The 27,099-nt window shown below is 37.0% G+C and overlaps 2 protein-coding genes across 2 annotated transcripts in view; one reads left to right on the top strand and one right to left on the bottom strand.

The window, feature by feature from the left end:
• The window catches only part of lamp1a (lysosomal associated membrane protein 1a), a 28,632-nt gene extending 15,971 nt beyond the window's left edge, over positions 1-12,661 (top strand). Inside the window, exons 2-9 of the mRNA XM_059552327.1 lie at positions 2,567-2,682; positions 4,553-4,769; positions 4,849-5,013; positions 6,342-6,544; positions 6,622-6,744; positions 6,845-6,911; positions 8,345-8,512; positions 11,155-12,661. Of these exons, the coding sequence (XP_059408310.1) occupies positions 2,567-2,682; positions 4,553-4,769; positions 4,849-5,013; positions 6,342-6,544; positions 6,622-6,744; positions 6,845-6,911; positions 8,345-8,512; positions 11,155-11,294 (1,199 nt within the window). The 3' untranslated portion in view covers positions 11,295-12,661. The remainder of the gene's footprint in view (positions 1-2,566; positions 2,683-4,552; positions 4,770-4,848; positions 5,014-6,341; positions 6,545-6,621; positions 6,745-6,844; positions 6,912-8,344; positions 8,513-11,154) is intronic.
• Positions 12,662-13,764: 1,103 nt separating this feature from the next.
• grtp1a (growth hormone regulated TBC protein 1a) lies at positions 13,765-26,485 on the bottom strand. Its single transcript, XM_059552326.1, has 8 exons — positions 26,007-26,485; positions 24,873-25,024; positions 24,125-24,283; positions 19,602-19,726; positions 19,111-19,207; positions 15,630-15,802; positions 15,373-15,558; positions 13,765-14,326 (listed from the first exon to the last, which is right to left on the bottom strand). The coding sequence occupies exons 1-8, from the start codon at positions 26,090-26,092 to the stop codon at positions 14,234-14,236; spliced, it is 1,071 nt and encodes a 356-aa protein (XP_059408309.1). The 5' UTR covers positions 26,093-26,485; the 3' UTR covers positions 13,765-14,233.
• Between the last annotated feature and the right edge of the window lie 614 nt (positions 26,486-27,099).

Here is a 27,099-nt window from a genome sequence, read left to right as displayed (position 1 = left end):
GGAGATGTAAGCAGCTGTCATGATGTTGAGTTAGCTGCAGATGTTCATCATACACGTGACTCACAAGGAACCAAGTGATATCTCATCAGCTTCTTTGAATCATTTTTCACTTAATAGTCAGAGATAGTGTGTGTGTGTGTGTGTGTGTGTGTTCTTGTTTTTGTGACATATCAGGACACAGCTCTGTATAATAACATGGGTATGACACAGGTATTACAAGGAGAAGGTGACTTATGAGGACATAACCCATGTCCCCATTTTTCAAAACGCTTAGAAATCTTAGAGAATTATCTTTTTTTTTTTTTTTAATAAAAAATCGCGCTGACATACATCAGGAAACCAGAAGCGGTAACGCTAACTTGAAACCATGGTGTTGTGGTAGAAATAGTCAAATGCATCCAATACATCGTTTATTTCAGGGTTTGTACAACCTTTTGAGAGAGAAATTCAAGCACTTTTCAATGACATTCAAGCATTTCTCACAAGTATTTCCAGCATTTTAAAACTCTTAAAATATCCTGTTTCAATTTTATTTTTAATGGGATGAACAAAATATACTTTGTGGTAAACAAACACTTATGTAAAATTTTAAAATACATCAAATCACAATTATAGGCAGTAGACAGCAGCAGAGGAGCACTTATTGGCTTATAAGTCATTCATTTATTTTTCTTTATATTTTGAAATTATAAAATCACTATTATAAAATATCAAATAATCTGATTTTGTCAGAATTTTACACTTTTCTGTATGAAGTAAGAAAAGTCACAAACTTTTCTTCAATTTGCTATTACATAATCACTGAAGTTGATCTGTTCCATATGCTAGAAAATAATGGTACATTTAATAAGAGTGGAATATATACATTTTCTGTGTATAAAAAGTAGATTTTTCACCTGTTACTGTTGTTAATAAAACAAATTTTTTTATGCATCTTAACTCAAGATTAGTCAAATCTGTATAAACAATAAACAAAAGAAAACTATACAAGAAATTAACATGAAATAGTTTATTATTAAAAATTTAGTAATTATACAATAAATGCATATAATTAAAGTCTACTGTTTCACAGTCAACACTTTGCTTTTTGGCTAGATTTAAAACCAGGAAAAATGCACTTAGATAAACAAGGCAATTAAAAGATGGCACTTGTGGAGGAAGGACAACAAATATATATTTATTGAGTTTAAATGTGAACATGTCTATGAAAGATTGTATTACTGTACTGTGATAAAATAGAATCACAATGCTGAAAAGGCATTTTCAGAAACAACGTTTGGATCTGAAATCAAAATAATGGATAAATGTTGTGTTTGTGGTAAACAGCCGCAGATCAGGAGCGGAATGCAAAGATGATTTGATGAAGAGAATTATGGCACTGATGTGATTGGTTGGATCAAAGATCCCTGTGAATGTTTGATAAATGTCAGATCTGGTTTAGAATCAGAATGAGCTCCCAAGTGTGCACAACCACACAAGGAGTTTGTTGTGGTTTCCAGGAGCTCTGGTTAAATGGATACTTACATATATAACACAAGAGAATAGAAAGAACATTTAAATAAGATGAATAAAAATAAAAGCAATAAAGCAATACACATATAGATCAGATGGTTTATGTACAGATGCGTGTATAATATACTATATATACAACTGTACAAATAAAAATAAGTATTTACATAAGTAATAATTTGCCTTATTCTCAGGTTGCATAAACACCATAAGAGTACTGGATTACGGGTTATAAAAAACAGGTTGTAGTTGGTGTGCTAGCTATTTAAGGTGGAGATGACATGGGAAAAAACTTGTTATGCCTAGATGTTCTAGTGCACTGAGATCTGTAGCATCTGCTTGAGGGTAGAAGTGCAAAAAAAGCTGTGGTTGAGAGTGATCTGTGATGATGTTACCCACTTTTTTTTTTTATTCTGTATATGTACAGGTCATGAAGGTTGGGCAGGTGACCACCAGTTATCCTCTCTGCTGTCCTAACAGTCTGTTGCAGTCTTCTTATATCTGATTTGCTGGCTGACCCAAACCAGACAGTTATAATGCGCATAATAGTGCACAGAACCGAGTTAATAACAGCTGAGTTAAACTGTGTCATCTGCACCTGTGGCAGATTGAACTACTTCAGTTGACAAATGAAGCACAACCTCTGCTGGGCTTCTTTCAATGTGAGTGTCCCACTTCAGGTCCTGAGAGATGGTAGAGCCCAGAAACCTGAATGAGTGTATGCTGTTCATGATGTTCAGTGGGGGGAGTGCTGAGGGGTTTCTCCTGAAGTCCACTGCCATCTTCACAAGAGATCTTCTTTGTTGTAGAAGTGAATCATGGGAAGCAACAGATGCTCCAGTATCAATGGGAGCTTTGATATCAGTGTGAAATGTTTCTGGTTCAGCATGAATGCAGTGTGTTATGGTGCTGCGATTGTGATCTGATGTGAACTTTGATGAACCATAGACAGTTCAGCAGACGGCAGTGTGACAGCACTCTCTAGTGGACACTGAGGGTCACAACTCATTCACATCCTGTGATGATGATGATGATGATGATGATGGTTGTGTTTCAGGGTGTGTGTTTGCGGCTCATGCTGTGTCGTTTGAGGTGACTGATGGAAACTCCACCTGCATTAAAGCTGAACTCAGCGCCAACTTCAGCATCTCCTACAACACCACCAATGGAACGGTACCAAACACACATACACACACACACACACACACACATGCAGACACGCCCGACACACAAACACACACACAAAAACATACAATTTTTTTGAAGCACCCTATATATATATATATATATTTGAGTGTGTTTTTTTTTTTTTTTTTTCATTTATAAAGGTTTTGAAATAATTTTCGGCCGTATGTCTATTGCATGCCATATCAGAGTGAATGAACAGCGCTTATTTCCACCCACTGCTTTGAGAGTGTGTTCATGTGTGTGTTCATTACTCATTGCTGTGTGTGGGCACTTGGATAGTTTAAATGCAGAGCACAAATTCTAAGTACGGGTTATACTTGGCCTACACGTCACATCAGTACTTAAGTAAGGAAAGGAAAGGAAAGGGAAAAATACATATTTGTTAAAACAGATATGCTTATTTGTGACCCTGTAATTATATTTTTCTTCACATGTGGACCTGGGAGACACTGTCTGACTTGAGTGGAACAACGTCATACTAGGGCCAAAATGAAAATCTTACTTTTTTTTTTTGCTAATATATATATAGGGCATTGTCCTAGATGCGACACAATGCATTTTGTCCAGTGTGTGACTGGCATATGTTATTTTTATTTAGATAATCATCAAGTGTTCTAAAATACAAGCACAAGCCAACAAACAGTCAAAGTATACATCCAATATACATACGTATGTGATTCCAATTGTAGATATTTAAAAATAGCCAGGATGTCAATGCCTGACATGAAATCGTAACAGTTTACAATAAGATTTGGTTTGTAACATTATCTAAGGTCTAATAATAAAAGTTGTAGAAGTATTGTTCCTTGTTACAGTGTGTTAATTTCAACAGTTAGTAATGTAATATTATATATGCATCTATTAACATAAGTGAATGAACTATGAACTAACATTAATGAAAAGTGTACAAATAATATTTCATATTTATTAGATTTATTATTTATTTATTTATATTTTGTAATAAATTTGATTAATCGGTTATTGGCCAGTGTGGTCCTACCTTGTTATCGTATCAGTAAAAGCAACTGTCAAATGGCCTCTAATATATATAGTCAGGGAATGTTCTAGTTTTAGTCAATGAAAACTTACATTTAAAAACTCCAATTTAGTTATGCTTTTTATAATGGTTAAACTGATTATCAAAATAATTTAGTAATTGTGATTACTGATCATGATTATCATCATTCAAGATATTATTTTATTTACACTAGTCTAGATTCCTTAATTAAATTATAACTATAAATAACGGATTCTATACATTATAAAAAAACAGTAAAACTCGAAAGCTCAAGCAGTGAAATTCCTGATAATTGATTCCAATAATTTTATGGTTGCTAGATTATGAACAGTAAGTTAAACTCTGGGCAGAAAATGTATCCTTTTAAGAGGATTTAAACTTTTGACATCTTGCAATCTGAAGCATGAAAACTCATAGATAAGCAGTTAAATTTTTTTTGATTGTTTTCCTTTTTGTTGAAGAAAATGTTAAGAGATTTTGGTGAAGTATTTATCATTTTTTAAGTCTTTTTTTTATTCATGTTTTAAAAAAATCAGTGTTTCATGATTTCACTGTTGTCTCTCATTATTTTGTCTTATGCTGCTGATACAGGGGGCAACTTTGGGCAATGTTGCCGTCAACAGGCAACCAGGTGAGACACAGGGCCCACGACTGATCTAAAGTATCCAGATAGACATTTGTTACCCATTCTCAAAGGGAAAGTGCCCAAGCAACATTGCTCAAAAATCACCCTGTGTATCATCAGCCTTAGTCATGGAAAGGTTGTCAGTGAACATTTTTCACCACACTTTTCATTTCTCAAATGAATACAGCATGTTTGTGTTTTCCCTCTGTTAGAGTGTGGTGAGTTTTGCGCTACCGTCCTCCGCAGTGGTGGGAAGCAGCAGTTCCTGCGGAGCCGGTGATGTTCCTCCAGAGCTGGTGGTGTCGTTCGGTGCAGGTCACGCTCTGGCTCTCGTGTTCTCCAGCGACGGATCGCTGTACCGGGTCACCAACATGAGCCTGCAGTACAATCTCAGTGACACCGCCACCTTTCCACAATCCTCCAGCTCAAGTGAATCTCTCTCTCTCTCACACACACACACACGTTGCTATGGTGGATGAGTGTCTGCTCACAGGTGTTTCTCTTGCAGGAATTGTGTTGGTGATGACAAACGTGTCGGAGATCTCTGCGAGGATGAACAGCACTTACAGGTGTCTGAGCTCCATGCCCGTCAGTCTGAGCAACGAGGTCAACATCACCTTCTCAGGTGTTCGCATGGAGGCATACATGAACGGAGCAAACCTCAGCTCAAACGGTACATAATGGTAGCATGTGACCTTGTTGACATTGAATTACGTATTATTTTACTTGTTCTTGTTAATCCAACATCAAAAGTTGCCCAGCATAGACAGTTGCATGAATCATGCAGTCCTCCTACGTGCAAATGAATTGTCCTTTCGAACTGGTTCTTTTCAATGAACAGGCTGAACAGGTTATTTAATTTATTGTTTGAACTTCATTCTTGAATCAGACTGGTTGAACTTTAAATTGGTCTTTCATTCATTTGTGGCTGCTAATGGGGGCTGCTGGGTAAACTGATGCTCAGAGCCGGAGTGAATGGAGTGCCTGACTCATGCAGGAAAATAAGCTTGCTCTAATAGTGCATAGGTTTACAAACCAAAAATGTGCATTATTTAAAAAGTAAGGACAGCAAATAAAGGACAGTTTTGTTATTTGTATCTAAAACTTTTTTAAAACACTTTGTTAATTGAAATAGAGGTAAAATAAAATATAAATATTAGATAAAAAACCTGAAGATGAAACCTGAAAAACCTAAAAAAGAAAAGATACATTTTGCCTTGGCAAATACTTGGAATAAAAGTTGAACTATAAACTGAAGTTAAATAACAATAAAATAAAGGAAATAAAATTAATGAAAATGACAAAAGCACATAACAAAATTACTAAAACTTAGAAATTTAAAGGAAAACTGAAAATAAAATCTCTCTCTTTTGTGGGCATTCCCAGCGATGCCAAACATGTCTATATATCTATCTATCTATATATATATGTGTCTGTGTGTGTGTGTGTGTGTGTGTATGTATGTGTATACTGTATAGCTAATTTACATTACTAATAAACTTGATGATAGTATATAGGGGTGGGGGATCTTCCAAAAACATCTGAATCATGACCTTCCTAATTTTGAGATGAAATATCGAGAATATCCAGAGTGTAACAAGCCTATGACTTCCCTATTTGCACAGTTTAAAAAACACAGTATTGCATTAAACAATCAGATGTCAAAATGTTCATTAAAGTTAAACATTTTTTTTATTATTTTTTTATTTAACTAAAACACTGCATGAATTATACATTTGTCTCTTTTGTAAATGTGCTCCGGAGCTGTTAGTTATGTGTTGCATTAGTTAGTTTGTGACACTGTCACTGAACTACATTGATCTGAAGAATGACACTATTGTCTTCTGTAGAGCTGCTTTACTGCTGAAATGGAATTAGTTTCATAATTGATGAATTTTGCAACATTAACACTGTTATTTTCCTGTTTATCACTGTGAATCTGCTTTGAATCTGATTTGTATAAAGCACTATTTGAATATATTTGATGTGTTTTTTGTGTAGAGAGTGTTTGCAGTGCTGATCAGACGGTTACGACCGCTGCCCCGACTCTATCACCCAGAACCACCGTTGCTCCATCACCTGTCCCACTGCCCACACCAGAGCGTGGAAACTACACCATCACCAATGGGAATGGCACTGCATGTCTGTTGGCGCTCATGGGGCTGCAGCTCAACATTACGCACCACTCAAAGTCTCTGAACAAGGTGACAAATGCTCACGGTCACTTCCTGCTGATGTTACCTGTTTGACCGCCGCTGATATTTGATCTGATCCTCCACAGACCATCAGTGAGGTCATGAACCTGCAGCCCAACAGAACCACAGCCTCGGGGTCATGTGGGGTCCCGAGGGCCACGCTGGTGCTGTCTGAGGATCTCACCAACCTCACCTTCACCTTCACACTGGTGTGTGTGTGTGTGTGTGTGTGTGTGTGTGTTTGTGTGTCTGAATGTCTTGTAATCTTAATATGATGATAATCATATCATGTTTTATCTGTTGCTGCAGAACCTGACCACACAGAAGTTTTATCTGAGTGCTGTGAATGTCTCGGCCTTCTGGCCTGACATGACAGGTACATTTTCAGTTCACTAGTCAGTAGGATTATTAGTCATTTAAATCTATTAAATTAATATCTGACGTACAGATAGAGATGTCCACATATCCTTAAAAAGCATTCAAATGTCTTAAATTCACTTTTCAAAATTTAAAGTGATAGTTTGCCCAAAAAAACAAACAGTTGGTGGTAACTTCCATGGAGAAAAAAAAGAAATTAAACAGTGCAACATTTTGTAGTGTATATACAGCATTTCAGATTTTTTTATTTTAGTGTAAAGATGGTGATCGATGACAAGAGAGGCACAGCCATCATTCCAGCAATGGGGGGACAGAAATGTCAAATGTAAAACCATTTTTGTCCAATTGACAGGTTTTATTTTTTCTCATCTCTTTTTAATTGGCTAAGAAATCAAATATACTGTAGGAAAATAACCAATAATTTGCATTCTATAACTTTTTCCCTGTATCTTCCTAATGACAATTTTATAATTGGTTTATATACTATAAACACTTTTTTTCCAGTGTTATCACAGGATAAGGAAAAAAAAGTATAGTTTCTATACTGTAATAAATTGTCAGTACTGTAATGAAATGTCATTTAGCAATGCATTATTCATATACATTATTTATTATTAAATTTCTGGTTTTTATTCAGCTTAGCTCTAGCCATAGCTGTATTCCTTTGTCCATATAAGGCGTTTCCTGTTACATCATCGGCCATGTCCCAACTGGCACACATCATGTGCACTTGGGGTGCTTTAGAACTTACAATGGCTGCCACGTGCACATGTCTGTTTAGTCCATGAGACCGTAAGGTGTCCCATTTTAGCTTTCAGAGGGGCAAGTGCCCCCCACATCACACTTCTACCCAACAGTCAAAGTGGTATTATGTCACGAATGTGTGGACTCCGAGGAAGACCACGAGGGATTAGGGTGCGATTTGGGAAAGGGCCATAAATTATTACTTCCATGATTATTTTTTTAACTTTCTGTGGGTGAGTGCCCTCCGGCTTCGAGCATGAATGAAACATAGACTGCGTGAGAGTGTCAAGCACCCTATACTGTTCACATCGCCTCATTTTGGATAGAAATAAAACATCAGGTCATGCATAGACTGTCTTGTCTCTATGAATTTAAATTTAGATTTATTCCCACTGGTCCGTGAGAAACTGTGTGTGAACACTTACACGAAAAAAAACGATTTACTTTTTATTAATATTTATTAATAGTGGGGGAAACACTTGCCCTGCATATTCTATGCCCATGGTTGACATTTATTAATCACATCTGGGGTTAAAAACCATAATGATAGGTCTTTAATAAAAATCTCTGGTTAATCATTAAATATACATATTTACCTTTGTTTTGCTACAGATTGGCTTAAATTCTTTTTAACATATTTTTGCATCTTGTCTCAATAAATTTATATTTTTTATATGATTACTGTAGATAGGTTTGTGGAGGAAAATGGCTCCCTGAACTTCCTGCAGTGCAGCGCGGGCCGCTCGTACATGTGCAGTGCGGAGCAGAAGCTTGCTGTGGTGCCCACCTTCTCCATCAACACCTTCAGACTGCAACTGCAGCCTTTCAACGTCACTGCAAACCGCTTTGCTGCAGGTACTGGCCAGCGGTCATGTGATCGGATGATCAGTCGGTCTGTTTCATGTTCAGAGTCACTGTCAGACAGTCATTCCTTCCGATTCCTGAAGGGTGACACACTAGGTGCGTTTACATGGACACTTTTTGCTTCCATCGGAATGAATTCATTCTGATTGACGAATCCGAGCGTAGTGTTTACATGAACGGTAAATAAAGTGATCGGGTTGATGTGCGCGTTTACATGTCACAAGCTTCTGATCGGATTTACTCTTTTGACATACGCACACTGCATGAATATAGAGCTCGGGGGTATCCGTTATGGAATGGTGCATTGTGGGTAACGGCGGCCATTTAAGAGGCAACGCAAAGCCGGTTTGTAATAAGATAATAGCCGGTCTCCAGAAAAAGTTATAGAACGTGACAAAAAAAGTTGCCTATACCTATAAGGACAAACTTAATAATGAAGCCAAACAACGCTACTTAAAAAAAAGAGGTTGTAGGCGGAATCGATCCCTATGAACACATGAAAGTTTACCAAGCCTCAGTTTCCCTGATAATTTCTCCTACCGGGTCTGTGGAGTGAGCGCTTACACCTCCGATCAATTAAAAAATTTTAAGTCACTGGAGGCTCACCTGCAGTTCACAAATGGATCTGCAAATTAAACTTGGAGAAAACAATCGTTCTCACGAAGGAAATGTTAACATTAACCAAGCATCAGTGGTGACACACACACACACACACACACACACTTCTCAGATTCTGCGAGCTATGAAGCTTGTCTATGCCGGTTTCTTACACTTCAGGAGTAATTACTCACCTATCATAGGTGCAAAACGGTAGGTTTTCATTCGGTAGTTCTGTAATCCGGCATAATATTGACGAACATTCACCTCAGACACAACCCACCGTTCACCAAAACAAGACGCTTAACTTCCTATTTTGAAGTTCGTTCCAGTTTTTTTATTTTTTAAACAAGTTGTTCAAATTTGTAAATACAGTCAGCACAAAAATATCAAAAAGCTAATTAAGTTTAGGATTGGGTCAAAAGAAAATTTTTAAACAAAAAATACAGACACTAAACTGACTCCCTTACTGGCCAAAAACGTAATGTGTGTCTGAGTGTGTGTGTGTGTGTGTGTGTGTGTGTGTGTGAGAGAGAGAGAGAGACACCATACACAACATGTCTCATCATAACTATGTATTATAATATTATCGAAGGTGATGGTTTTCCTCCGTACAGCGGCGACCCAAGCCATCTGACGCCTCTTGGTGATTTCAGACACCTTGTGTTTTTTTTTCCAAGTAGGAAAATGTTGAAAACTAATATGATTCACGAGGCGTTTGCCCTGTCGATCATGAGACCGACCGATTACAGCAGTTCTGAACCATTTTCCCCAAAATAATCAAAATTAATGACCAACTGACCAACGTTACCTAATGCCTACTATACAGTACATCTACTTCCGTACCGCGATTCCCACAATGCATTGCAATGTGACGCAACAATCCCGATCTCTATACAGAATTTACCGCTACTGTTTTAAAAAGCACACGTTATATTTATCTACTTCGGGTCCTAATTAGGCGACGACCAGCACATGAACTGCTGTGCTGCTTTACTTTAGCAAAAAAAATTTTTTTTTAAGTTGTAAAAGTGCCTCTTCCCACACTCAAAACTAGTCATCTGTTGATGAGAGTCTTAAACGAGGACTGGTGGGACGTGGTCGTGTTCCACTTCACATTGTGTATGAAGAAAGGGGAGATTTATAATGACAGGACACTTATGATATTTTATTCACCAGGAAGAACACCTCGTTCCGCGCGTCATACTTCATTACGCTATTTCTACTTTCCCGTTTCGGTTTTCAATCCGATCAAGTGTTTACATGTCCTCTCGCTAAAAAGGAATAAACCACCCCTTACAATCCGATCGAAATTTTAGTCAGATCGAGCCAATTCAATCTGATTGACGTGTTTACATGTGACATTTTTATTCTGATTGTGCTTCTAGTCTTATTACAATCGGATTCCATGTAAACGCAGCTACTGACACTCTCACAACACTGATCTGTTTGTTTGAGCTAACAGACAAGTGTTTGAAACATTCATAAATGTTGTAATTCAGTGTGTAACAGAAATCAAATTCAAATCAAATAGAATGACATCACTAACCAGTCGCATGGTTTCTGCAAGTTCTTACAAAGTATTTAAAAGTCTTACATTTGTTTTAGGAGTGTTGCATAATCCTTCATTGAAATTTGAAGAAGTCTTACATTTGGAAACGGAAAAAGAGTTACCATGATATACAGTTCTGATTATTAAGCTTTTAAAGGCGACACTTCAGTTCATTAGTGGAGTGCTGTACATTTCAAAGTCAATTGCAGCGCTGTTGCACTTTCAACAGGATTGCCATTTTAGAGCCGTTCACAATCAGTGAATGCTGCACATTTTTACAATTGCTTATGATGCACCTTTAAGTAATTTACAATGTTTACGTTATGGTTTTTAATAAATCTTGGAGATGGTTTTAAGATGCCTCTTATCTGTTTAAATAAGCAGCTCAAGTGTAGCCTGTTCAGAAGTGTAGACATTTTAAAATAAGTTATTTTTTTAATTTGATTTAAAAAAACTGTGTGTGTGTGTGTTTGTGTGTGTGTAGCGGAGGAGTGTCGTATGGATCAGGAGAACATGCTCATCCCCATCATCGTGGGAGCATCTCTGGCCGGTCTGGTGCTGATCATCCTCATCGCGTATCTGATCGGCAGGAAGAGGACACACGCCGGATACCAGACCATCTGATTGTCTTTATCATCATCATCATTCTCAGTCTTCACTGTGATCAAACTGCAGCTGGACACACTGGAGTGAGAGTGAGTGTTTGTTGTAAGGTCAGAGGTCAGCTGCAGCGGTCACTCGTATGTGTTTCGGTGTGGTGAGGTCAGCTGCAGAAGCATTAGTGTGTGTGTGTGTGTGTGTGTGTGTGTGTGTGTGTGTGTGTGTGTGTGGTCTGTTATGAATGATTGAATGTGTTTGTGTGAATGATGATTGCTTGAGTTCAGACGTTCAGCACAAACTGAACAAACCAGTTACTCTGACAAACCTTCACTCATGGACATCCTCATCAAAGTCCTCAAAAATAATGTTTTAATTGAATGTTTTTATTATGTTCCTTTTGTTCTAAACATGCTAAATGTTATCTTTGTGTATGTAGTCATTTTAATTGGCTTTAAATAATATAATTTTATGACTTCAGCTCATTTTCATAAGTGTGTGAGTGTGTGTTCAACAATCTGTGTGTTCTAAAATATTAGCTCAGTATAAAAACCATTACTGTGTGTGTGTGTGTGTGTGTGTGTGTGTGTGTGTGTGTGTGTGTGTGTGTGTGTGTGTTTGTGATGCTGGCATAAAATAACACCTGATATAAATAATAGATGTTTGTTCTTGTTGTTTCTCGAAACATGAAACCTGAAAAGAACCGCTGGTGAATTACCCATGATCCTTCACACGAGCACATGATCAGCAGGTGTAAGGGGCCATTCACACAGAAAGCGTTAGTGCTGAAAAACACGAGACGCTGCAGTGGAATGGGAAAACATGCGAGGCCTTTTAAAAAGTTGAGCACTGCAATTTTAGAACGGTGTTTCATGTATGAGACGCTGAAAAAAACGGTCAAGCACAAAACAATGGAAAGGCAGTGCAGTCGAATGAAAACATGTTCTGTGTGAATCAACCCTAAAAACTCACATGACTGATGATGATGGTTTAATAAGTTTTTTGAGTGGAAAGTAAATCATGATGGTCTGAATGGATGGATGAATGAACGAACAATTGTTTTTTTGTGCTTTTCGAAGACATTTAAAGGGTGGGCCAATGACGTCTTCATCAGCTTCCTGACAAGATTATTATGATGATAGTTCATCTGTAGAACAGCATGTTTAAGTAAATATGATGATGATTATGAAGCACACCGGTCATGTTTCATGGGATTGACTTCACTGGAGTTTCTTTATCCTGGTGATTTGATTGGTCACAAGCCGTTTGCTTCGGTCACTGACGCTCACTAATCAGGTTCACTGGTTTCTTCGGCAATGCTGTTATTTTTGTAATTAATGTTTGTTTAATTTTATGCATCAGGTTTTGAGGTTAATAAATAAATAATGACTTGCCCTCGTCAGTGTTTTATTAATGACTGCGTGATGAAAACAACAGCTGAATGTGTCACTCATCATGAGCAGCTCCCATCAGTCTGGATCATTTCAAAGACATGATAATATACGCAAATATTGTTGAGAGTAAATAAAAAGACTAAAGCTCCAAAATAACTACAGATTAAAAGATTATTTTAGTATTTATAATATACTATAATAATATATAATATTTTAAGTTGTGTTTTTATTTTCATTTTTTATTTCATTTATTTCAGTGCTGTCAAACGATTAATTGCATCCAAAATAGAAGTTTTTAATTATATAATGTGTGTCCTGTGTATATTTATGTCTATATAAATAAACAGTCTATATTTTGAAAATATTACTATGTTTATATTTATATTACTATAATTGATATCATATATAAATGTTTAAACATTACATAACATTTAAATATATACATGCATTTGTGTGTATTTATATACATAATATACACAGTACACCCATATTATCTAAACAAAAACTTTTATTTTGGATACGATTAATCATTTGACAGCACTAGTATATAGATGTCTATACAGTATTCATTTTTATTTCAGTTTTAGTTATTTTGGCATATCAGGTTAAACAAAATGAACATGAGAAATGTCACCTTGGAAACTATCTTACAACATGTTTTTTTTTGTACTTAATTTTATTGCAAACATCAAATATTGTTTATAAAACCCCACAATATTCAATTGACTCTGATGGGGGGCACACAAAGCCTGATTGGGACATCCATTTTATATATATATATAGCGCTTTAGATTTATTTGTAATTTTATAATTCAACTTATTTCAGTGATATTCCAGTTAATAAAATAGATTTTTATAGTTAAAAATGTTTTAATTGTCTTTGATACAATTCATATTTTGTTTAGCTTTTTTGGTTTTTAGCGTTTTGAATATTTTATTTAAATAAATAAAAAAATAATAATAATTAAAATGCTAAAAACTAAAAAATATTGAACCTTCAAAACGGAGCACTTAAAATGCTTTAAAAAATTTTTTTTTAAACAAATCTAAATTAAATGTAATCATTCCAGTTAACAATAATGACACTGTTTGGACACAAGCTGAATTTATTATGAGCTTTTAATTTTGTTTTTATAGGTATTTGCTTAAATGATTTAAATACACTTTGTAGTGAAAGTATCAATTGTACTCCTGACAATATAGCTTTAAAGAAAGTGAGTTCTTGGGATTGGAGCAGAATGTAAAGAAGCATCATGAAGTTCCTTCAGTAGTGTAAAACCCTTCATGATGCACCTCATGAATCAGGTAGTGCTAAAACACGTATATTTAGTCTGTAAGAGCTGCAAGTCAGTTTTATTTCACAGTAGTATTGGTCTTAAACTAAGAGAAAGAGAAAGTATTAAAGACATCGATTCCAGCACCTATGATTCTTCTACATTTTTACATATCTCTACAAACATAAGAAAATACATCTTTATGGTTCTTTGAGTGCAAACTACTAAGTGAATGCCACATCTGTGTGAGCGACAGACTCTAGATCGAGTGCAAACTATCAGTGGGAATGTTTGAGTGTCAGGATTCGTCAGCCGTGATCCGTGCACGGCAGCTCTCGCGCAGTTTAGTAACTGTGGACATGGAGAGACTCCCGGGCTCCTGGAAGATTCTCTGAGAGGACCAGAAGGAAACCAGACTTCAGTTCAACAGCTTGAACCAGTTTTAGAAGAAACATGATCATATACATGCCCAAACCTGTTGCTGGAGATCCAGTTTTCTGGAGTTCAGTTTCAGCTAAGCTCCAACAAACTTCTCTGTGATGATAAAGTGTTTTCCTGACGATCTTCAGGTGTGATTGAACAGGGTTGGAGCTAAACTTTGCAGGAAGGTGGATCTCCAGGAACAGGATTGGACAGCCCTAAGGTGGCCTTCTGTCTGGTTTTTAAACACCATGCCCCTTTACTGGCGCAGGCTTGAGCCAGATGCCCATTCTCCCTGCTTTTAAAATCATCACTATTTTATCCTTTATCTAATGGTATATAAATTAATAAATTTAATACAATTGATAGTTCAAGTTTAAACTAATATAAAGTTACTGACATTTTAGACAAAATATTGTCATTATCGACTATTTTTGCTCCAAAATTGGACTCCACAGCAGGACAGCAGCCTATCCATCAAAACTGGTGTTTGTTCTTGAATGATTCAGTGAGCGATTCAATGATTCATTCATAAAGACAGTCACTTGCTTCATTTCTGGAAGAATCAGCCATTTGGAAAAGATTGGCTGAATTTCTGAATGAATCAATGACTCTCTCATTAAGACAGTGACTTGACTTGTTTTAGTTTCATATTTAAAGTATAAACATTTCACATTTCTATATTCATAAAACATAAATCTTATCACTTTAAGCAGTGTTGTAAACAGTCTGAGTAAATACATCTAAATGTTACTTTAGATGCAGCTTCTGCAGTGCAAAGATGGATATTGTCTGATTTCATTTGATTGGTAACGATCCTATAATGTCTTATTATTAACTATTTATTAAATATATATAAAAATGTACATGGAAAGGAGACGCATAAATGTAAAAAGGTTAGAAATGTTGCCAAAAAAAGGCCCTGGAATTTATTTTTAAATTCCACCCCTTATTTTTTATCCTGCAAAATATCCTTCTTCCTGGTGTTCACCTCTGATGTGGATGAATGTGACTGACCTGCATGAAAGCGTGGCAGTCCTCCATGAAGGCTCCTCTGGTGATGCGTTTAAAGCGCTCGCAGATGTCCGGCAGGTTCTGCGCCTGCAGGATCACATCCTGATGGTGGTGGATCAAAGTCAGAGCCACACGGAACACGATCTTCGAACCCTCGTAGAACAGGCAGTCCCAGATCCGCAGAACTGTCTAACAGAGCCCAAACACAGGATCAGTCGTGAGCCGATCGATCACATGATCACACTGGGATACTTCATTACCTCCACTGGCAGGATGTCGATGAAAAGGCAGATGAACCAGCGTGAGACCACCAGAGTCCACATGACGCCTTGATCCTGCATGAGCTGCCACACCGCAGGAACCTTCATCCGCACCAGCTCGCCCAGAACCTCCTGATCCGCCTTCAGACCCAACATTGCTGGAGTGTAGTAATCTGAGAAGTGAGCCAGAGACCAGTGGTGAAACAGAGGTGAGGGTCAAAGGTTACAATGATGCTGCTACAGTGTTTGAAGAGACATTTCCTCCTTAAAAAGCTTCACTGTGTGACACAGTCTTGTTTATAGTTTTATACAAACCAGATTACAAAAAAGTTGGGACACTGTACAAATTGTGAATAAAAACAGAATGCAGTGATTTGGAAGTTTCAAATTTCAATATTGTATTCAGAATACAACGTAGATGACATCAAATGTTTAAACTGAGAAAATGTGTAATTTTAAGGGAAAAATACGTTGATTTTAAATTTCATGGCATCAACACATCTCAAAAAAAAGTTGGGACATCCCCTCTTCTTTTTATAACAGTCTGCAAACATCTGGGGACTGAGGAGACAAGTTGCTCAAGTTTAAGAATATGAATGTTGTCCCATTCTTGTCTAATAAAGGCTTCTAGTTGCTCAACTGTCTTAGGTCTTCTTTGTCGCATTGTCACCTTTATGATGTGCCAAATGTTTTCTATGGGTGAAAGATCTGGACTGCAGTCTGGCCATTTCAGTACCCAGATCCTTCTTCTACGCAGCCATGATGTTGTAATTGATGCAGTATGTGGTCTGGCATTGTCTTGTTGGAAAATGCAAGGTCTTCCCTGAAAGAGACGATATCTGGATTACAGCTGTAATCGGGCCTTAAAAGTTAGGCCCGACAGATTTCGACCCGAGCCGACAAGTAAATTTTGATTGACAGCTTTTCAAAAGCCTGAACCCGTTTACAGCCCGACATTATTCAAATGTGGGCACACACACAGCTCTTTTGCCTTTTGAGTCATTTATACATGTTTTAACATAATTTATTCATGAATAACATAGGCCATAGGCCACTTGGAAGTTGGCACAAATAAATAAAAGAAGTCCTCTGTAACATCATAACATCTCAGCACTCTAAATAGGCATAGGCTCATTTAGCTTATAAATAGGCCAGCACACCAATAAAAACGAGTCTTTCTTAAATTAAATTAAGATAAATTCTAAAATAAGATGGGTATTTGGCAATAACGAAATTAAGATAAAGGCTCCGCCGGATTTGCTTCGCCGCTAGCAGCTGAAATATAATAGAATAATGCCAACATTAGCCTATATACTCTGTCAACATTATGCATTTAAGATTAAATTAATATTTATCTATAATTTGAAAAACCTTTACTTACCAAGATTAGGCTAGGCCTACATGTTTTTGTGGAGGAAAATTATTGAATCCACTGTAGATGGCTTCAGCGCGTTCCTGCACTCACTGATGGTGCGTCCAGCAATATAACCCACTGACCCATTATTCTCATTCTAAACATGGTCAAAATTTTTCCACACCTCAGACTTTGCTTTAGTTGCTGGGGCAACCAAAACATTATCGCCAGAGGCAAGCCTCCATTTCACATACTCAGCATCTATTTTTGCATCTTTCTCGCACTAATCGAAACACATCACATGACCGCTCATATACCTCGTAAACTGGAGCGCAAGCCTGAGCCTGTGTAAGATGATATAATTTAAGCCTGAACCCATCGGGTCCCATCTGCTTCAGGCAAAGATCTTCAGCTCTAGTTTGGATGGGAGCGTATGTTGTTCTAGAACTTGGATTAACCTTTCAGCATTGATGGTGCCTTTCCAGATGTGTAAGCTGCCCATGCCACACGCACTCATGCAACCCCATACCATCAGAGATGCAGGCTTCTGAACTGGGCGCTGATAACAACTTGGGTTGTCCTTGTTCTCTTTAGTCCGGATGACATGCCATCCCAGTTTTCCAAAAAGAACTTTCCACTTTGCCACAGTCCATTTTAAATGAGCCTTGTCCCAGAGAAAATGCCTGCACTTCTGGATCATGTTTAGATATGGCTTCTTTTTAGACCTATAGAGTTTTAGCTGGCAACGGCAAATGGCACGGTGGATTGTGTTCACAGACAATGTTTTCTGGAAGTATTCCTGAGCCCATGTTGTGATTTCCATTACAGTGGCCTTGACCCTTATGCACAGAGATTGTTCCAGATTCTCTGAATCTTTGGATGATATTATGCACCGTAGATAACTTAAAACTCTTTGCATTTTTTCTCTGAAAAACTCCTTTCTGATATTGCTCCACTATTTTTTCCCGTAGCATTGGGGGAATTGGTGATCCTCTGCCCATCTTGACTTCTGAAAGACACTGCCACTCTGAGAGGCTCTTTATACCCAATCATGTTGCCAATTGACCTAATGGTCCTCCAGCTGTTCCTTATATGTACATTTAACTTTTTTGGCCTCTTATTTACTACCTGCCCCAACCTATAGCTCTCATGAAATCCAAAATGAGCCAATATTTGGCATGAAATTTCAAAATGTCTCACTTTCAACATTTGATATGTTATCTATATTCTATTGTGAATAAAATATAAGTTTATGAGATTTGTAAATTATTCCATTCCTTTTTTACCCACAATTTGTACAGTGTCCCAACATTTTTGGAATCGGGTTTGTAGTAGTTTCACTACTTTAGGAGTAGTTTGTGGAGGAGCATCTAAACCTGTGGTTCTCTTCTATTAAAAATAATTGACTATTAAAACACTAAAACAACAAATTATTATATTTAAAAATTCTTAGAACATCAAATTCCAAAAAAACTAAAAATGAGATAATTATATTACAATAATTAAAACTTTAAATGCTAAAAACAAATTATATTATTAAAAAATGCTAAAACCACAATTATTCAACTAGATTTATTAGAATTAACACCAAAACTAATTTCTAAAAACAAAAAGATTACATTTTGAAGTGCTAAATAATTAAAATAATATTCCAACACTCCCAGTTTCAGTTTAAAATAAATTTGAAACAAGCTATGTTTTCATACAGCTGAAATACCAAAGAAAATATCTATATTGTTTTGAACAATGGAGGGCCTTCAGATCAGCGCATTTGAGAAGCACTGGACTGGAACAGTGTTGAGACTAATGGAACAACAAACACTGACTATATCTGGATCTATACCTCACTAAACAGACAAACATTTGTATTAATTTTTCATGATCATCTGTCATTCAGATGTTGCTCTGAACTCTATCAGGAACAGGAAACGCAGCACTGAAGGATCAGACCATGTGATCGGAGCACGGTTTATTCATAGACGTGAGCTCAGAATAGATCTACTCATGTCACACACACACATACACACACACACACACACACAGACACACACTCTATGACCTCTAATGATGTGGTTTATTTTCATGAATAACCACTGTTATGTGATCAGGAGAAAACAGGAAACACACCTGGCAGAATTCTGTCCAGCAGGGCCTCCATCAACCAGAATGACATCTCCTCATCTTTACTGATGATGATCAGATATCCTGCGATGAAGTTCATTCCCTAAAAGAGGGAGAACATCATTAAACACCTGAGACACTCATGTAATACCAACCAGATGAGCTTCAGGCATCTTTCCATTGAATCTGAATCATGAGCTGATGTTCTTTCAGTAACTCGCATTTCGCAGCAGCAGTGTCAGTCATTCATTTGCATTGCAAATATTGTGCAAACTTTGCATTGGATAAACAAACTGAAACAATGACTGACTATAGAACAGGATAGACAGGAGCTCGAAGTATTCCAGCTGGTTCTGATCTAATGACTCATCTGAATAAGACGAATTCACCTGTCCTGAACACACCAGTAGCCAGGCTCCAAAATGAAGCCGTATGAATCACACTAAAGCAGCATCATGTTTGTGTGTTGAATCAGGTGTGTGATCATGTGACCGTACCTGACAGTAGCCCACAGCTTTATTATGGTGTCCATATGCCACCAGCACATTAAACAGTGCCTTCTGCAGACACGGATCCGCCGACTTACGGAAGTGAATGTTATCTGGGAAGGTTCTGTGCAGATCTACAGGAAAGCACAATGGTACAGGTGAATATATGGTAAACACTGCAACTAACATGTGGGGTGTAACGGTACGTGATGGTGCCTCGGTTTTGACATCACTGTTCGTTATGGTTTCGGTACAGCAAGGGGGAAAAAAAACAAAATATAAAATATCTTATTTTTTATTAAACAGTGGTTAACTGAACTAATTGCTCTTTTTGTTACAGAAATTTAATTCTAATTATAATTTTCATAGCGATAAAAATCTTCCTCAGATTATGCTCTAAACTATAAAAGGAGCTCTTTTACATTACTAAAAGGTTACAACAGAACCCAAACTTAAATGATACGTAACATTTCGTTTACAAGTTGTTCTATTGACGTCTTTCTGCGGTTGAAACACTAAATGAGCGAATACATGAGGCATGATGAGATTGTCAGACATGTTTATTTCATATTAAAACTAGTAGTAAAGAGGAAGGGATGATCACGTTTACTCGCGCTCCACGCTGCCAATTTGACAGCGATCTTTCAAGCATCAAAACTGCATGTATTGTATACATTTCCTCAAATATTTTTACAAAATTTGAAAGACAAAACTTTGTTTTTATATCAAAAGTAACAATCTACAGTAGTTACTCCCATGCAGTGAATAAAACAACGCTGTAGTTCAGTACACATGCGTGTCGAACCGAAAGACCTGTACCGAAAACAGTACGAGTACATATACCGTTACACCCCTAACTAACATACAGTATATCACCATAGTTCACCAGTGGATTAATCACAGTACATTAAGACACTTGTTCTGTATCTGTTTTCTGAAATGTTTATATATACAAATGAGCATACATTGCATACATTTTCAACACATAAATCACATCATTGGATAAAGCCAGGTTCAAAATTCATGTTTGATTTTGTGATGTTTTTCATATTCGAGTTAAAGGTTTTTTCCAGAGGGGATTTTGGATTTCTCTTCTATCACTCCATAAATCAGGAAATACTGTCAACAGACAGAATACAAATACATTTACACCATGTTTTTATGAATAAAATGTTGTATAAATCAGTGAATGATATATGAATAAACCCCTCAGTAAAAGTCATAAAGACGAATAAAACTGTAAAGTTTGGTGTATGTAAGAGAAAACTCTTTAATGATATGGATTGAAATCTAAATCTACAGACGCAAATAGATAAAATGCTATGAAAGAAACACTCGAATGTTTGTTTAAGATGTTTTCATTCCACTCATTTGAAGACGAAACATCGGCAAAACAGACCAAAATCTCAAAACTGCCCACCACATGGAAAAATCTGGTTTAGCCTGTAGTTTCTCGACTTCAAAGATAGGGTAGGGGATTTTGGAAAGGTTAGCAATAGCAAGCTAGCCTTGAAAGCAAGATCCCCACCCTCCCTGCATAATCAATTTGCAAAGCCACGCCTCCTCAGAAGCAAATCAGCGACACGATGAGACGGCGTTGGTGGAGGATTGAATGCAACGCTGTCAGATTACCTTATGTCTCAATATCCGGTGTGAAAACATTACAGTAAAAGGGCATAATATTACAATAATAACGCCTCTCATTCTCGCTGTAATGTGCTGATGACGCATCATGTCTGCGCAAACAGTATGCAAATAGATATTTTTACAGGCAGGCCTGACACCCTATCGTAATCTTCGGACCGAACATTTTGATTGGACGAACATTTTATGGTCCAATGCCTTCCAGAGACGATACAACTAGATATAGATCAATTTAGACCACTTAACTTAATGATTGCTATTGGGGTGTGAAGAGACTTTCAACAAGCACAGCAAAACATTTTATTGAACCAAATCACCTACACCACCTTTAAGTGTGTAAAAACATGAAAACACTGTTAGAGTTTGCATGATCAAACTGTCCATGGTAACATTTTATAATAACTTTAATTTATGAATCATTAATAAACATTATATAACGCAGATCATTAGTTAATATATATTCACATAGCTAGAAATATGAGATAATGTTCTTGTTAATGTTTACTAACCTTTTCCTTCGAAAGCCACGTTTCTAGCATTTGTAAAACTGCATTTTTCCATCTCAAAAATATATCTAAATTACGGCCTATGCTCTCAATGTCAAATGCAGAAATGTTAATCCATGCATTTATGACCTCAAGGTTAGATTATTGTAATGCTTTATTGGGTGGTTGTTCTGCACGCTTAGTAAACAAACTACAGCTAGTCCAAAATGCAGCAGCAAGAGTTCTTACTAGAACCAGGAAGTATGACCTTATTAGCCCGGTCCTGTCAACACTGCACTGGCTCCCTATCAAACATCATATAGATTTTAAAATATTGTTTATTACTTATAAAGCCCTGAATGGTTTAGCACCTCAGTATTTGAATGAGCTCCTTTTACATTATAATCCTCTACGTCCGCTACGTTCTCAAAACTCAGGCAATTTGATAATACCTAGAATATCAAAATCAACTGCGGGCGGCAGATCCTTTTCCTATTTGGCGCCTAAACTCTGGAATAACCTACCTAACATTGTTCGGGAGGCAGACACACTCTTGCAGTTTAAATCTAGATTAAAGACCCATCTCTTTAACCTGGCATACACATAACATACTAATATGCTTTTATTATCCAAATCCGTTAAAGGATTTTTAGGCTGCATTAATTAGGTAAACCGGAACCGGAAACACTTCCCATAACAACCTATGTACTTGCTACATCAGTAGAATTATGGCATCTACGCTAATATTAGTCTGTTTCTCTGTTGTTCCGAGGTCACCGTAGCCACCAGATCCAGTCTGTGTCCAGATCAGAGGGTCACTGCAGTCACCCGGATCCAGTACGTATCCAGACCAGATGCTGGATCAGCACCTAGAAAGAACCTCTATTGCCCTGATAGACAGTAGAGACCAGGACAACTAGAGCCCCAGATACAGATCCCCCCGGAAAGACCTTGTCTCAGAGTAGCACCAGGACAAGACCACAGGAAACAGATGATTCTTTTGCACAATCTGACTTTGCTGCAGCCTGGAATTGAACTACTGGTTTCGTCTGGTCAGAGGAGAACTGGCCCCCCAACTGAGCCTGGTTTCTCCCAAGGTTTTTTCTCCATTCTGTCACCGATGGAGTTTCGGTTCCTTGCCGCTGTCGCCTCTGGCTTGCTTAGTTGGGGACACTTCATCTACAGCGATATCGTTGACTTGATTGCAAATGATTGCACAGACACTATTTAAACTGAACAGAGATGACATAACTGAATCCAATGATGAACTGCCTTTAACTATCATTTTTGCATTATTGACACTGTTTTCCTAATGAATGTTGTTCAGTTGCTTTGACGCAATGTATTTTGATTAAAGCGCTATATAAATAAAGGTGACTTGACTTGACTAACGATCTTAACTAAACATTATGTAATGATTAACATATGATTAATGTAAATTAAAAAATGTTTACAAATGTCAGTAAAATTTCAGTTCATATAATCTTCATTTGTTGGTCTTTGTTTGTTGTATAGACATCTTTTCACACATTTTTACTAATCATTTATTAATCATTTGTTCATGTTTTTGCAGTAGCGAATCTAAAGTGGAAATTATTCATCATTTGTAAATGTTTATGAATGATTACTAACCATTTAGTATCTTTATGGGCGTTGGACTTTTAGTTGTAACAAGGTTTGTGAAAGGGGTGGCTGGTTAAGTTTAGCTAATTGCTTGCTAAAGACACAACAGATTGTAATTTTGGTGCAAAAAAAAAGTTTTCTTTGCCTCAACACTCACATTAGATTACTACTCTTCAGTGTCTCATTAAACAGGATATTCCTTGAATCATAAATAAACAGGACAAAATATATTTTTAAAGAAAATACTTTTTAATTTATCAAAACAATTTAATGTAAACAGATTGAACCGTGTTCCCTTATAATAATCAAACTGACCCCTGTACACTTTTGACCCTTTAACCAACTCTTAAACCCACCCAGAACACCAAACCAGTCCAGAAGTGTTGTGCAATGACAAAAGTTTAAATCACTGTATAACATCTGTTCAAATCATTTGTAGATAAGTAGATATTTTCAATAAGTGCTTGATCATATGGAATTTAAAATTGAATGACATTTATAAGCATTTTAACTTGCATGAAATATTTTTTTTTTAAACATGATCTGATGCTAAGTTTATTAGCAAACATTAACAAGCACATTATCTCAAGTTTCTAACTCTTTGAATATATAAACTACTGATCCATTACGCATTATATAATGTTTTTTAATGATTTATAAATTAAAGTTATTATAAAATGTTACCCTTTGCAATGATTTGACCCCCACCCAAAATCAGTGATTTATGCAGGACGTCTGTGTATGATTTTGTGCATCAAACAGAAGAGTGTGAGATCTCACCGGTGCGGATGGTCTCCACGAGTCTGGGGTCGTGTTGTGCTTCCAGCAGAGACTGAAAGTACCCAGGGTTCCTCTCCAGCCGTTCCTGTGCTCCACTGGTCGTCATCCACACCAGTGGCCGGTGCTCATTCGGGATGCCCTTCCGCACATACCTCTTCACTGCACACACACACACACACACACACACATGTTTGTTTTTGTGAAAAGTGGGGACATCCCATAGGCGTAATGGTTTTATTACTGTACAAACTGTATATTCTATGGCCCTACACCTAACCCTAACCCTCACAGGAAACTTTGTGCATTTTTTCTTTCTCAAAAAAACTCCTATGTTATGTCCTCATAAGTCACCCTCTGCTTGTAATACCTGTGTCATACCCATGTCATTATACAGAGTTTTGTCCTGATATGTCACAAAAACACGCCCACACACACACACACACACACTAATGACTGAAACGACTCATTTCTGAATATACATTTTCTTAAAAAAGTACTTGTCTATGCTCCTGATGTGTGTGTGTGTGTGTGTGTGTGTGTGTGTGTGTGTGTGTGTGTGTGTGTGTGTGTGTGTGCAGTCAATGGTCAGCAAAACGGTTTGGTTCCCAACACTCTTCAAAATATCTTTTATGTTCAACAGAAGATAGAAATTCATACAGTTTTGGAATAAACAATAACAGGATAATCTTTCTTTTTTTTGTGGATGAAATGTCCCACATTGTTGAATGTTCTTATTGAAGTCACACACCCTTCAGGTTCCTGTCCACACGCCGCTTCCCCTGCAGTAGTTTGGACCACTTGATTGACCTTCTAGTGAGAACGGCCAGATACTCAGACATTAGCTCCTCATAGGACTCATAGTCAAAATCTTCTGAGCGCTCGAACCCATAAGGATCAACACTGAAACACAAACACACTCAAATTCTGTGATTAATGACACCGACGCAGGAACACAAAAAATCTTGAGTGGTTTCTCAGGTGTGTGTTCAGGTCCCAAGACCATGTGACTCATGAAAAAAAAAATCTCAACCCTGAGGCTACATTTACAGCAACTTATCTACCACTGGTTAACTGGGTAAACAGAGTCATGGGTGAATCTCACACATACAGTCCAACAAACAGGTTATGAAGGTAAATTTAAACCTTTAAAAGTCAAAACAAATAATGACAATATGGTCTCTATAGGTAGATGTCTTTTATTAGCAACACTATATATATATATATATATATATATATATATATATATATATATATATATAATTTTTTTTCTTTTTTAATTTTCTTTTTTAATGTCTTGTTTTCCAAGAAACTGGTCAAAATTAAATGAGTTTCATAATAAACAAGAACAAATGTCTGCCAATGGAGTCAGAAAAAACATCTTAATAGAAAGTTTTTATTTCGCGTTGACTTATTTATTGTTTTAATCATAAGCTCGCTTTATTTTGTTCGTTTCTCTTGACTTGATATATTCATTTTGCATCGCAAGTAAATGTATCCTAATTTAACTTTCTTTAGATATTTATAATGATAAACAAGACAAAAATACTCAGACTGACGAATATTTTTTTTCAATACATTGAACATTTAAAGCTATAATGACTTTATGAATTTACGATTTTTAAGGCGAATTAAGGCTTTTTTAGAAAGATCTGTGTGTCATTAGGAAACACCTGGGGAAACTGACACCTGTGGGAGTGTTTCTATTCTTGATTTAATTTTTTTATCCACATACTGCATCAAACGGAAAAGGGATTCATAAATTAAAAATCGCGTTAATTTTATTCGATTTTTCTAAATCTTTGTATTATGACGAGCATGTAAGCTTGTGTTGTATGTTGTGTAGTTAGGACAGTGTGTAGTGTGCAGTATGTAGTGCAGTTACCTGGCCGCTCGCTCTCTGGCGGTGCTCGGCACGTTGATACGCAGCTGCGGCTGATTGGAGCTCCGCGTCCCGTTGCGTTGCTCCATAGTCAGACCTCAAAGGTACGGGACTCCATTCACAGCAGCTCCGAGTTGCTCTGTCGCTGCATGGAGGCCGATTATTCCAGACGCGACGCTATGCAAACGCCTTTCTCCTGCGCGTCACGTATGTGAAACTTTTCCCACGCCGCCACAGTAATGGCCCCTTCTCCTGCGGGACAGCGAGCCGCCGATCAACCTGTCGTGCGCTCCAGTAATCACACCCACTCGGCTCACCAGCACTAGAACTTTATCACATCCGCGCGTATAGTTATTGTTTTAAGCACGTGTTTGGACGCATCATCCATGTCGAGCACTTTGCAGAGCAACACTTGCGATTCATTTCTCCAGGGAGCTCAAGGGCACACGACACGTCCATCAAATGGAGGGCGTGGCTTTGATCGCAAAGTCCACGCCTCTTAGCACGCAATCTTTCGAACGTCAGTCAAACCGAGGGGCGGGATTTGCGCGCCAAGGTTACGCCTCTTTGTCATACAATGTTTTACGAGAATTATGAGGAGCGATAATTAGACTCCTGTCTGAGCCTGTCTTTAATTGTAAAAAGAGTTTGTAAAAAGGAATACTACAAAATGGTCCATGGAGGTATTAAGCACCAGAAATCCTAATATTTAAATATCATGGTATACAGGGAGTCCAAAAGTCGGATATAACCTTCACATTGAAATGTAAACCTTTAAAAGTTTTAAAATGTTGAAGATAGTGATTTTTCAATTAAAAACTTTATTCAATGAGGGGGCCTCTTTTTTATTTACTATTTTTGTTATGTTCACTATTAGGTTATTTTTGAAAATATATTAATTAGAATATCAACATATATTTCAGAAGCATTTAAAAATATATTTTGCCCTCCATATATTTCAATACAAATAATAATAATAATAATGTCAGGGTTATTATAATTCTTTTTTATTTGAAATAAAATTAAATATTAAAAACCTGAAACAAAAATGTACATAGAATTAATTAATAAACTATATAGATAGAAAGAACTAAAA

Source organism: Carassius carassius, chromosome 6 (genome assembly GCF_963082965.1).
Source record: "Carassius carassius chromosome 6, fCarCar2.1, whole genome shotgun sequence".
Classification (NCBI taxonomy): domain Eukaryota; kingdom Metazoa; phylum Chordata; class Actinopteri; order Cypriniformes; family Cyprinidae; genus Carassius; species Carassius carassius.
Note: the sequence above shows the minus strand (reverse complement) of the source record. Positions and strands in the feature narration are given on the sequence as shown.

Excerpts from the sequence above, each read along its gene's own strand:
- grtp1a (XM_059552326.1), bottom strand. The coding sequence starts at position 26,092 with ATGGAGCAACGCAACGGGACGCGGAGCTCCAATCAGCCGCAGCTGCGT. Across the intron at positions 24,284-24,872 it reads TGTGGACAGGAACCTGAAGG|TGAAGAGGTATGTGCGGAAG; the intron begins GTGTGTGACTTC and ends GTGTGTGTGCAG. Across the intron at positions 19,208-19,601 it reads AAGCTGTGGGCTACTGTCAG|GGAATGAACTTCATCGCAGG; the intron begins GTACGGTCACAT and ends TCCCTCTTTTAG.